General features: G+C 43.6%; 1 protein-coding gene across 1 annotated transcript in view; it reads right to left on the bottom strand.

Annotated features, from left to right (window-relative positions):
* Positions 1-7,123: 7,123 nt before the first annotated feature.
* The window catches only part of LOC145352236 (tumor necrosis factor alpha-induced protein 2-like), a 30,716-nt gene continuing 24,164 nt past the window's right edge, over positions 7,124-13,675 (bottom strand). The window contains exons 8-11 of the mRNA XM_080201977.1: positions 12,865-12,987; positions 12,614-12,766; positions 10,334-10,455; positions 7,124-8,460 (exon numbers count right to left, since the gene is read on the bottom strand). Of these exons, the coding sequence (XP_080058103.1) occupies positions 8,259-8,460; positions 10,334-10,455; positions 12,614-12,766; positions 12,865-12,987 (600 nt within the window). The 3' untranslated portion in view covers positions 7,124-8,258. The remainder of the gene's footprint in view (positions 8,461-10,333; positions 10,456-12,613; positions 12,767-12,864; positions 12,988-13,675) is intronic.

A 13,675-nucleotide genomic window follows, 5' to 3' on the forward strand; every position in this document is an offset into this window, starting at 1 on the left:
TGGATGATGACAAACATTGTGCAGTCATCACCAAACATCACCACTGCTGACCTTACGATGGAAGGATGAGAATTGATTAAGTAGCCGAAGTTGGTTGGGCCTAAGATACTACCCTGAGAGACTCTCATGGTGATGTGCTGGAGCTGAGATGACTATCCTCCACCAACAACAACAATCTACTTTTTTGCTAGGGAGGATTTTAGATTCCACCTCCCCCAAATTACTCCAGTTTTGCTTGGGCTTCTTGATGCCACACTCAGTCAACTGCAGCCTTCATGTCAAGGGTAGTCACTCTCACCTCACCTCTGGAGTTTAGATCTTTGTGCATTGTGATTTGCCAGGTCAAATTCACTTCTAGAACAGTGTTGTCCAATAGGATTTCAATGCTTGCCATACTTATGCCAGTCAGATCACCACATTTTACAACCATGTTCAAGACTGATACTCCCACCACCAGAGTTAGGAGGACAGCTTCAAAATGGTTTTACAATTCAACTGTTTCCACAAAGCAAGCCCGATTGTCACCACCCTTTAAGAATGTACAATCTGTTAACTGAAGTATTCAGTATCTGACAGTGCTCTGATAGCATTCTCTTTCTACCAGAGCAATAGTCCCATCTCCAACCAATGAATGTTCCTCAGAGCATTAAGTACATGTGGCAGTGCTATGATCAATGGTTTTGTGTTTACTGCCAAACATCCAAGCGATGAAAATCCTACCCTTTAACACTACTGGAAGTGACTGGTGGAAAAACCATACAAACCTTTTGTAAGAAAGATGTTTTACTTTGTTTGGTGGTCATAGAAATACTGGTGAAGAATGTCTGGGCTGTTTGGAGGTTGCATGATAAAACTTCTAGTTATACATGTAACCAATATTGTCAACTATAACTGGACTTGAAATGCAGTAGGCTTGGGGATGAAAACTTTAAACTTATTCCAATTAGGGCTTACTTTGTTCAGTGTGAGCTGACCGTCTGATAACAGGAAAGAAATATTTATTTGCTGAGAAAATTGCAACAGCAATTCTATCATTAATGCAGGCAAGACATACTGCTTCTGATGGGCAATTCTTGCATTAACAGAATGCAGAAATTGCCACAAACCCAAAAAGTAATCAAATATATTATTGTTGTTTTACACCTATTTAAAATTATGCAAGTTCAGATTCAGAAATGGTAATGCACAAAGCTATCAATATTCATAAATATTTAAGAACATAAGAACATAAGAAATAGGAGCAGGAGTAGGCCATCTAGCCCTTCGAGCCTGCCCCGCCATTCAGTAAGATCATGGCTGATCTGTCGCTGCTCAGTTCCACTTTCCCGCTTTCTCCCCATAACCCTTAATCCCCTCTCTTATCAAAAACCCATCAACCCGCGTCTTAAAAATATTTAGCGAGGCAGCCTCCACCACTTCAACGGGCAGAGAATTCCAGAGATTCACCACCCTTTGAGTGAAGAAGTTCCTCCTCAACTCCGTTCTAAACCGCCTCCCCTTTATCTTGAGGCTGTGCCCCCTAGTCCTACTGTCTTTTTTGAGCGGGAAGAGTCTCTCCACCTCTATCCTATCCATCCCATTCATCATCTTATACGTCTCAATGAGATCTCCCCTCATTCTTCTAAACTCTAACGAGTACAAGCCCAGTTTATTCAGCCTCTCCTCATAGCTCAACCCCCTCAACTCCGGTATCAGCTTAGTAAACCTCCTCTGCACTCCCTCCAAGGCCAAAATATCTTTGTGCAGGTGCGGCGCCCAAAACTGCACACAGTACTCCAGCTGCGGCCTCACCAATGCCCTATACAGCTGCAGCAAGACCTCCCTACTTTTATATTCAATCCCCCTCGCTATGAAGGCCAGCATCCCATTCGCCTTCCTGACCACCTGCTGCACCTGCAAGCTGGGTTTTTGCGACTCATGCACAAGGACCCCGAGGTCCCTCTGCACCGTCGCCTGCTGCAGTTTTTCGCCCCGTAAGTAATAGTCCTTCCTACCATTCTTCCTACCAAAGTGGACCACCTCACACTTGCCAACATTAAATTCCATTTGCCATTTCCTGGCCCATTCGCCCAGCCTATCTAGATCCTTCTGCAGACTCTCCACACCCTCCGCACAATTTGCCTTTCCCCTAATCTTGGTGTCATCAGCAAATTTTGACACCCTACACTCGGTTCCCTCCTCCAGATCATCTATATAAATGGTAAAAAGCTGAGGCCCCAGCACCGACCCCTGGGGCACTCCACTAGTCACCATCCGCCAATCCGAATAGCACCCGTTGACCCCCACTCTCTGCCTCCTATTTGACAACCAATCCTCTATCCACGCTAACACCCTACCCCCAACTCCATGTCCCTCGACCTTCTGCAATAACCTCTTGTGAGGTACTTTGTCAAACGCCTTCTGAAAATCCAGAAAGACCACATCCACCGGCTCTCCTCTATCCACTGCCCTAGACACATCCTCATAGAACTCCAGTAAATTTGTCAGACACGACTTCCCTTTAATGAAACCGTGCTGCGTCTGCTCTATCAAGCAAAACCGTGCTGCGTCTGCTTACTGTTCACTCTGCCCCATCCAATGTCTCCTCCTAAAGTTTAATACCTCTGGCATGTGCAACAATGATGCTTTGAAACATTGGACATAGAACATACAATACTACAGCACAAACAGGCCCTTCAGCCCACAAGTTGCGCCGATCATATCCCTACCTACCAGGCCTATCTATAACCCTCAATCCCATTAAATCCCATGTATTCATCCAGAAGTCTTTTAAAAGACCCTAACAAGTTTGCCTCCACCACCACTGACGGCAGCTGATTCCACCCACCCACCACCCTCTGAGTGAAAAACGTACCCCTGACATCTTCTCTGTACCTACTCCCCAGCACCTTAAACCTGTGTCCTCTTGTAGCGACCATTTCAGCTCTAGGAAATAGCCTCTGAGAATCCACCCTATCTATACCTCTCAACATCTTATAAACCTCTATCAGGTCACCTCTCATCCTTCATCTCCCCAGGGAGAAAAGACCGAGCTCCCTCAACCTATCCTCATAAGGCTTGCCATCCAATTCAGGCAACATCCTTGTAAATCTCCTCTGCACCCTTTCAATAGCTTCCACATCCTTCTTGTAGTGAGGCAACCAGAACTGCACACAGTACTCCAAGTGGGGTCTGACAAACGTCTTATAAAATTGCAGCATTATCTCCCGACTCCTAAACTCAATCCCTTGATTAATGAAGGCTACTCCACCATATGCCTTCTTGACCACATCCTCCACCTGCAGGGCCGATTTAAGAGACCTATGGACCCAGACTCCAAGGTCCTTCTGATCCTCTTCGCTGCTAAGAGTCTTACCATTGATATTATACTCTTTCATCCCACTGGACCTGCCAAAATGGACCACTACACATTTATCCATGTTGAAGTCCATCTGCCACTTCTTCGCCCAGTCTTGCATCCTATTTATGTCTCGCTGCAACTTCTGACATCCCTCCAAACTATCCACAACACCACCAAACTTCGTGTCATCGGCAAACTTACCAACCCATCCCTCCACTTCCTCATCCAGGTCATTTATGAAAATTATAAACAGTAAGGGTCCCAGAACAGATCCTTGAGGCACTCCACTGGTGACTGACCTCCACGCAGAAAAAGACCCATCCATAACAGCTCTCTGCCTTCAACAGGCAAGCCAGTTCTGGATCCACAAAGCAACAGTCCCTTGGATCCCATGCCCTTTCACTTTCTCAAGAAGTCTTGCATGGGGGAACCTTATCAAACGCCTTGCTGAAGTCCACATAAACCACATCCACCACTCTTCCTTTGTCAATGTGTTTAGTCACATTTTCAAATAACTCAACTAGGCTCATTAGGCACAACCTGCCTTTGACAAAGCCGTGCTGACTACTTTTGATCATACTATACTTCTCTAAATGTTCGTAAATCCTGCCCCTCAGTATCCTCTTCATCAACTTACCAACCACTGAGGTCAGACTCATCGGTTGGTAATTTCCCGGGCTATCCCTGTTCCCTGTCTTGAAAATAGGAACCACATCCGCAATCCTCCAATCCTCCGGAACCTCTCCCATCTCCATCGACAATGAAAAGATCACCGCCAGAGGCTCTGCAATCTCTTCCCTCACCTCCCACAGTGACCTGGGGTACATCCCATCCGGTCCCGGCAACTTATCTATCTTGATGCAATTTAAAAGTTCCAACACATTCTCTTTCTTAACGTCCACATACTCAATCTTTTCAGTCCTCCACAAACCTGTAGTACAACCACCCAGATCATTTTCCACTGAGAAAACCGAGGCAAAGTACTCATTAAGCACCTCTGCCATTTCTATCGGTTCCGCACAGACATTTCCCCCTTCACCTTTTATAGGTCCTATTCCTTCACATGTCATCCTTTTACTCTTCACATATTTGTAGAATGCCTTGGGGTTCTTCTTAATCTTACCTGCCAAGGCCTTCTCATGACCCTTCTGGCTCTCCTAATTTCCTTTTTAAGCTCCTTCCTACAACCTGTATACTCCTCTAGATCCTTAACATCTCCTTTTCTTTCTGACTAAGTTCATTACAACCTTCATGCACCACAGTTCCCGAGGTGGGAGCGAGGCAGGATGATGTGAGCTGCCATCTTGCCATCCCAGTGGCAGTGCCTATGATTTACAAATTCTAAGCCCACACTATGTGTAGTGGAGTAGATTATTATACAAAATAATCTCAGGAGACCCAGTGCAGAACAATCATTTATTAGTTGATGCATTATGAGAGCACAACCTTAGAGAAGGACCTCCTTTTCCCAGCTGAAGAACCACACAATACTTATACCTGTAAGTCACGTTGGCAAGGCATTACTTAGAATCCAACATTGTCTAGTTTTATACAGCAAGAGAAACATCCCAATGAATGCAAGATTAACCTGTGATTCATGTTTTGCTATCAACCTCTGAAGTATGTGGGTCACCCTACAGCAATTATTCTCGATAGAGCCAATGAACCGTTGAATACAAAACTACCCAGTTCCTGTAACATACTTTTTAGTGAAGCTCAAGACCCCATTATTCCTGTCCCAGAAACTGCCTCAGGAGAACTGTGTCATTATGATTCTTCTTCCTGCAGAGCACCTCAGGGACTTAGTTTGTCAAAGAACAAAGAACAAAAATAGCCCGGGAAACAGGGCCTTCGGCCCAACAAGCCCGTGCCACCATTTTAACATTACCAGTCCCCCCTCCACCCATAACCCTTATCTATCGTTTATGGCATTCCACATTGAGGGAAAACTAATTTAGGGACAATTTATTACACCAATCAGCCTAATAGCACATCTTTGGGCTGTGGGAGGAAACCGGAGCACCCAGAGAAAACCCACGCAAGCACGGGGAGAATGCGCAAACTCCCACAGACACTGGCCCAAATCCATGTGTCTGCACAGCAAACAGTGATAGTCACTGAGCTGTTGTGTTGCCCAGCATCTGGTCCAGTTTAAGCGTACACTAACGACATGAAGTACTAGGCTACTCTCGAACATCCAAGAGCAGCCCTTATACAACCCATCGCGTGTGTGCCCTTCGTTGGACAACAAGGCGGACTGACTTAAAACCTGTGAATTAAAAGAGAAAAACATTAGTATCATTCCACATCCTTATACATTACCAGGGACGTCCCAATGCTAATGAACCTTATTTAAAAACAATCTCCTATATCCTTCCATCTCTAACCCACTCATGCACCTAAGTAACTCTTAAACAACTCCAGCGTGCCTGCCTCCACCACCTTACTTGGCAAAACATTCCATACCCCCACTACCCTCTGTGTGAAAAACCTCCCTCTAATATCCGTGTTATACCTCTCCCCCCTCACCCTAAGCCCATGGCCCCTCATACTGTGCGTTTCTAACATAGGAAATAACTTACTACTGTTTACTCTATCTATACCCTTCATAATCTTATATACCTCTATTAGATCCCCCCTCAGTCGCTGTCTTTCAAGGGAAAACAGCCCCAATTTTCTCAATCTTTCCTCATAACCCAGTGCTTCCATACCAGGCAACATCCCGGTAAACCTCCTCTGCACTGTCTCCAGGGTCTCTATGTCCTCCCGGTAGTAAGGCGACCAGAACTGGATGCAGTACTCCAGATGCAGCCTAACCAACGTTCTATACAACTGCAACATTAGACTCCAGCTCTTATACTCTATACCCCTTCCTATAAAGGCTAACATACCATAAGCTTTCTTCACAACCTTCTCCACTTGCACTGCCACCTTCAAAGACTTGTGCACTTGCACGCCCAGGTCCTGCTGCGTTTCTATACTCTTTATAGGTCTACCCTTTATCATATAACTCCCCCCTACATTATTCTGGCCAAAATGCATCACCTCACATTTATCAGGGTTAAACTCCATTTGCCATGTATCTGCCCAATATACCAGCCTATCTATATCCCGTTGTATTGCCAGACACTGCTCCTCACTGCCCGCCAATCCAGCCATCTTAGTGTCATCTGCAAGAAGAAAGAATGTTCCTTTTTTTGTTTACAAGAAAAGTTAAAAATGAGAGACATTATAAATGCTTTGTTAGTTTTCAGACATGTTGTCGTGGAACACATATTAGGAACTCAAAGGGGAGGAAATGTAGTAACTGAATTGGTTGTTCCTCCCTCCTGCCAATCAAAATGGGGCGGTGGTGGAGGTGGGGGGAATTTCTGGTGTGCATCTTCCAGTAGAAAGCTGGGCAACAAGGGTATGAGCATCACAATATGTCCCTCAAAAAAGCTACATTTATCAGCACCAAACCCTGCTCCTACCTCAACTTATTACACTTCCATGTAGTGTCATGCTTTTATCTTCAATCAGAATAAATAATTACTCACTTGTCAGTTTAATATTTTAATTTATATATATACACATGTACAAACTTTAAGTGAACACTTTGTAGTTTACAACACAGTAAAATTTAAATATATTACAATCTCAAATACAGAGTAGCACCAAATAGCAGGGCCCAAACAACAGCCCACATTCATAAAGCACCGTTCACATAATGAAATCTCTCACGATGTTTCACAGGAGGATAATAGAATGAAATATGATAACCAGCCACACAGGCAGATATTTGGTCCAATAAATAGGTTTTGCGGTGTCTCCAAAATGAGGAGACTGAGTTAAAGAAGTGGAAGTGTGTTAGCAGGGAATTCTGGAACTGGGGGCCGCAGCCAGTGAAGGCACGGCCATCAGTGGTGGAATTGGGATTGCACAGGAAGTCAGAATTGGAGGAACGTAGATACCTCAGTAGGCAAAGGGATTGGAGGAGATTACAAAGATTGGAAGGGGCAAGGCCACAGAGGGATTTGATAACAAAGATGAGAATTTAATGTCAAGCTGTTCAATTTGGAGCCTATGTAGGGTCAACAAACACAGGGGTTATAAAGGAATGGAACTTGCTACAAGTTAAGACATGAGCAGACTTTTGAATGACTTCAAGTTTAGGAATGGTAAAATATTGGAGACCAGCCAGAAGCACAGCCTAGTTGAGAAATAGTTGAGTCTCGAGGTAACAAAAGCATGAATGATGGTTTTAGCAGCAGGTGGGCTGAGATGGGGGTCAAAGTTGGACAATGTTATGGAGGGAGATTAGGTGGGGGTCTTATTGATGACATGAATATAATACCACAGTCTCATCTCAGGATCCAATGTGACACCAATTTTACAAACAGACCAGCTTAATGTCTGATTTTTACCAGGCAAATGAATGGAGTCAGTAAAACAAAATGTCTGCAGTATTTCTGTCACATTATGAGTTATTTCTTTAGGGTGCTTCCATCTTTCTATTATGTGCAATTGTACTTGTTATTTTATAGTCACCTACAAGATGGCAAACATAAATATTTTAGCACATTTACGTTATTTCTTTTTGCAATTAGATCCTAGGTAGAAACTCCCAGAAATAAAATTCCTATGATATGAAGACTGAATATCCTAACAGTAACAGCCTGGTGATAGTTCATACAAGAGCAAAAATTGCTTCCATCATTACTGATTTTCAAAAAGACAAAAAGATTGATGATATAGCCTCTAAGAAACAAGTCAAAATATGAGCACTTTCTGCTGTCAGCACCATCACTGAAATGAGTTTTAAAACTTTGATCCGAATGGCAGAGTTTGCAGCTCAGTCAATCTTGTACATTGCTTAAATCCAATTGTCCTTCATACACAATGCTTCTGCTATTCATTGATTGTTTTTCCCCCGTTCTCAACAACAACAGCAGCACAACAAATCACAAACATTCGTCCTCCATCGGCATTTAGATACTTTTATTCCTTGAAATAACTTGTTGCACGATGCAAGATTATCCTTGAGTTCCATCATGTCATCCAATTGTTTAAGGATGCTCCGCCTGTCTCTTTTGGAAATCTTTCCTTTAATGTCCAAAATAGCGCTGATGTGTTCCTTCCTGTAAAATATAAATTAAAGTATTTTACACTTCAATCCTTTATTTTCTGAACTCAAGTGAAATTGCTAACCCTGATTAGAATAACTGGAATAAGGTAAAGTTGAGTACCTCCAAACCTAGGTTTATCCTATGTTATTTTTGCAGTCTCCCTTATTGCCTATTCACCTTGCCTTTTGATTGAAATATTTCTTATTCATCATATACTGATGACCCTTTGACCCTTTCAACTATGTCCCTATAACCTTATAAAAGTATTACTAAAGTTATGCAAGTTTCATTGAACTTGAACTTATCACTGAGAGTTCTAACAATCAATTGCCATCATAATTTTGGTTTGTCAGTCTATGGACGATATTTGTGACAATAATATGCACGTTTGGAGCATTTGGAGATTTCTTGTGTTGTCACCTTGAATTTTTCATGAAAGAAATACTTTGACAGGGTCTGACACCATGCAAGGCTAAAGAGATATTGTCATTATTTGCCTTGCATCAAATCTTTATTGATGACTCTCCTGTTCACTTTCGAAGTGCTCTTTCTATGCTGCAGTTAATGATTCATTTTTGACTCAATTTTCATCAGTTCATGAGTTCCTAAGAACTCTGTTGTCCCCACTACTTTGTATTTCCCATAATAATGGCTTATCCTTTCATAGTACTCTTTTGAAAGCAATTCTACTCAGCATTCAGTGAGAGTTCTTGGTCCCAGTACACAAACTTCCAACCATCTTGTGTGATGGTTAAGTCACTGAACCTTGACCTCCTCCCAAGTTTTTCAAAAGACAAAGTAAATGTGCTTCTCTCAATTCTCAAGGCATGCCATTTCTCTTTATCTCTCAGAAGCTCAACCTAGAAATAACACCTCTTATTTCTTAGTAGTCCTATTTGTTCCCTCTAAGGTTGAAGTTGACATGCTGATTGTAGTCTTCACACAAATCAGATGTGCCTTGCCTGCCACAAGGGGAAGCCAGTTGCTTAATAGCTACCTGACCCTTCCTAATGAGTCAAATATGCCAGAATCTCAATGCATGACTGTACCATTGATTGGTGCCCAACTTCTAACCTTTTGGATGTATAGCTGTCTACCTGATGAAATGGCTGAGAGGTTAAGGCAGTGGATTGTATTTGACTAAAGTCCAACCTGCCATTCAATGCATAATTGGGCATGAAATGACAGTGGGCATCCCCACTAACTCTCTGGATGAGGAATGCCAAAGGCTAATCATCCTAAAGACTCAGGTCCTTGGTCTGTTAGCATCTAAATCAATAATTTAAACAATAATGTGGCTGGTCAGGTTACATTGTATAGACCAGGCCAACAAAATGGACTCCTTGGCCAGACCTTTCCGGCCATTCATGCCAGCGGGATCTTCTGATCCCCTGTGGGTTTCCCAGCAGCAAGGAGTGCATTCAATGGGAAATCCCATTGACAATGGCAGGATCAGGAGCTCCCACTGCCAGCCATGGTAGGCCACCTCCACTGCCACAAAGCACATGGCGGGTTGTATGGGATATCCCACTCCTTGCCTATGCCTTCATTTTCATTGGAATATTTTACTGCATATTGCTGCAGCCAACCATCTGACAACTTCATATCCCACTGCATCCGTGTCAATAGATAAGAGAATTGGGTTTCTGTTTTCAAAGTTAGGAAGATGATACAAGACGTTAAGACAAATCTTAAATTCCGTAATATAAAGTAATTTGATTTATTTGGCAGCTTGAAGGTGTAGCTTTGAGCATAGGTCTTTAATCATGGCAATTTTTCAATTGTGATGTCTTTTTAAGTTGTCAACTTTCTTGAAACTGTCAGCTTTTTCAAGTCCTCAGGAAAAGAATGATAAAAAAACACTGAGTTCTATATGATTACTTACCTTACATCGGGGTAGCTTGTAACAAATGCAGCAACCTCTATCTTTAATGCCTCCATATCATTGATTTTTAATATTTCTGCCACATCTTTGATGGCGTTGTTTAGCCAAATGGCACTAGACAGCTGAAATTATGAAAAATAAACACATATTTTTGACTGCCACTGCAAATTTGTAATAAACAAAGAACAACACAGCACGGGAAACAGGCCCTTCGGCCCAACGAGTCCGCTGACTACAGTATACACGAGAATGTGGCTGGATAAGGTTTTACAAAATCAAACATTGAAGGAATGATGGAACGATTTTGGGCCCATGTTATTTGTCAGAGGGGATGACAACGCGGACAGAAAATTTGGCGAGATTAGGAAAACACAATTCTCTCTGGTGAGATCCTGATTTTCAATTGTCCCTGCCTCTTGCTGGCAGCACAACGAGAAGTCTGCTGCAGAAGCCAAGGAACATCATTTTAATAGTTTATAATATCATTAACAAGCCTCCCTCCGGGACTTCCCCCCTTCATTGAATATTCACCAGTTACCAGCATGACATCACACCAGGGCAATTTACAACAACTCTGTGAAAACAAGAATTTGGCGACCTCACCTCTGAAGGGGATATCAGAGGTTAACGCTCAGGTCGCCATTACCACTCAGGGTGCCAGTCGCAGAGGGGGAAAACAAAGAGGATGATAGTTTCAACTTGGGGGCTGAATAGCGGCAGCTTGGACTATGGTGTGGCTCACAGGCCTGAGCAGCCCTTCATGTATGTGAGCCTCTAAGGTTAAAGGGCCAGAGGGTGCTGGGAATCTGAAACCTGCAGCCTGAAAGTGGTAGAGGCAGGATCCTTCACACCATTTAAGAAGCATTTAGATGAGCACTTGAAACCCCACAGCATACAAGGCATCAGACCAAATGCTGGAAATGGGATTAGAATAGATGCTTGATGGCCAGGACTGACACGATGGGCCAAAGGGTCTCACAAGAGGTTATTGCAGAAGGGCGAGGGACATGGAGTTGGGGGTAGGGTGTTAGCGTGGATAGAGGACTGGTTGTCAAATAGGAGGCAGAGAGTGGGGGTCAACGGGTGCTATTCGGATTGGCGGTTGGTGACTAGTGGAGTGCCCCAGGGGTCGGTGCTGGGGCCTCAGCTTTTTACCATTTATATAGATGATCTGGAGGAGGGAACCGAGTGTAGGGTGTCGAAATTTGCTGATGACACCAAGATTGGGGGAACAGCAAATTGTGCGGAGGGTGTGGAGAGTCTGCAGAAGGATCTAGATAGGCTGGGCGAATGGGCCAGGAAATGGCAAATGGAATTTAATGTTGGCAAGTGCGAGGTGGTCCACTTTGGTAGGAAGAATGGTAGGAAGGACAATTACTTACGGGGCGAAAAACTGCAGCAGGTGACGGTGCAGAGGGACCTCGGGGTCCTTGTGCATGAGTCGCAAAAACCCAGCTTGCAGGTGCAGCAGGTGGTCAGGAAGGCGAATGGGATGCTGGCCTTCATAGCGAGGGGGATTGAATATAAAAGTAGGGAGGTCTTGCTGCAGCTGTATAGGGCATTGGTGAGGCCGCAGCTGGAGTACTGTGTGCAGTTTTGGGCGCCGCACCTGCACAAAGATATTTTGGCCTTGGAGGGAGTGCAGAGGAGGTTTACTAGGCTGATACCAGAGTTGAGGGGGTTGAGCTATGAGGAGAGGCTGAATAAACTAGGCTTGTACTCGTTAGAGTTTAGAAGAATGAGGGGAGATCTCATTGAGACGTATAAGATGATGAATGGGATGGATAGGATAGAGGTGGAGAGACTCTTCCCACTCAAAAAAGACAGTAGGACTAGGGGGCACAGCCTCAAGATAAAAGGGGGGCTGTTTAGAACGGAGTTGAGGAGGAACTTCTTCACTCAAAGGGTGGTGAATCTCTGGAATTCTCTGCCCGTTGAAGTGGTGGAGGCTGCCTCACTAAATATTTTTAAGACGCGGGTTGATGGGTTTTTGATAAGAGAGGGGATTAAGGGTTATGGGGAGAAAGCGGGAAAGTGGAACTGAGCAGCGACAGATCAGCCATGATCTTATTGAATGGCAGGGCAGGCTCGAAGGGCTAGATGGCCTACTCCTGCTCCTATTTCTTATGTTCTTATGTTCTTATGTTATGCATTAATACTTTTATGATTCTATAAATATTCGCAATGCAGGTTCGAGGAGTATGATCTACTCTCCTGCTCCTATTTCTTAGCTCTTAAATAGAAGAAAAATTAACAAGGTAGTTAATTCAATCTACTCACCTGTTCTGAAAAAACACGTTGCAACTCATTAGAGTCTTGAATAATTTTATTAATTATTTGAGGCCTGTTCTTTACTGTACATCTCAACGAACTGCAAATAAGGACTGTTATGTATTCCTGAGCAATTTTACTGTGTGCCCTCTCTACCAAAACCTGCAAAAAAGAACATTTTAAATTCAACATTATTTTCCACAAGATTGATGGACTTTAATGACATGTGTTATATTTATTGAGATCAAAGCTTACATTACCTTGTGGGCTGTTCCATTTAGCTTGGAACATTGATTAAAATAACATGTGATTAACAGCTTCACTTTATCCATGTTCTCAAAACTGGGAAGTCCAAATTCTCTCAGATTCGCTCTCAAACAAACCTAAAATCAAATATAATGTGAAATTTAATTATGTTGGAGCGGATAATCCATCTCCCTGTTGCTAAACTGTCTTGGAATTTCATCCTCAAGGCAGGTAGGGGGAGTTGGGAAGATTCCTAGCTTAGCTCCCCCACCTAAGGAGAAAGTGCCCGCAGAGGTGGGATCTTCAGTGCTGGAGGATGAAGTTGAGGTAGTGATCAAGGAAGTGTGAAGTCACCCAAGATGGTTGACAGTTATGGAGGTGGGTTGTTTCAAGGACCCACCTTCATGCTGTGGGGCTGTGTTCTAGTTAAAAAAAAGACCTTCCAGCCCTCACCCCTCACATCCCTTCACACTCTAAACACTCCTCATCCATGCAATCATATGCCCCTCCACCAACCCCAATGTCCCCTCATGCCCCCATTCCAAGTTCCCTCTTCTTCCCACCCTTTCAGACCCCTCATGCCCCCATGCCAAGTTCTGCCATTCCATCCACCCCCTCAAGCTCTGAGGCCCCTTGTGCCAAGGTCTGCCTTCCACCCACTCCATATGATCTATCACACCCCCATGAAAAGCCTAGGCACTTTCATGCACATTGACCAACATTAGCCTCTCAAACACTATTTGTATGTAGTGGGAGGCATTTAAAGAAAGCTTTGAATAAATACAACCCATTGATAACTGTCTCCTATGCTTGAAAAAAGACTGC

The sequence above is a fragment of the Carcharhinus amblyrhynchos genome, chromosome 14 (genome assembly GCF_965287045.1).
Source record: "Carcharhinus amblyrhynchos chromosome 14, sCarAmb.v2.hapA, whole genome shotgun sequence".
In the NCBI taxonomy this organism is placed as follows: Eukaryota; Metazoa; Chordata; class Chondrichthyes; order Carcharhiniformes; family Carcharhinidae; genus Carcharhinus; species Carcharhinus amblyrhynchos.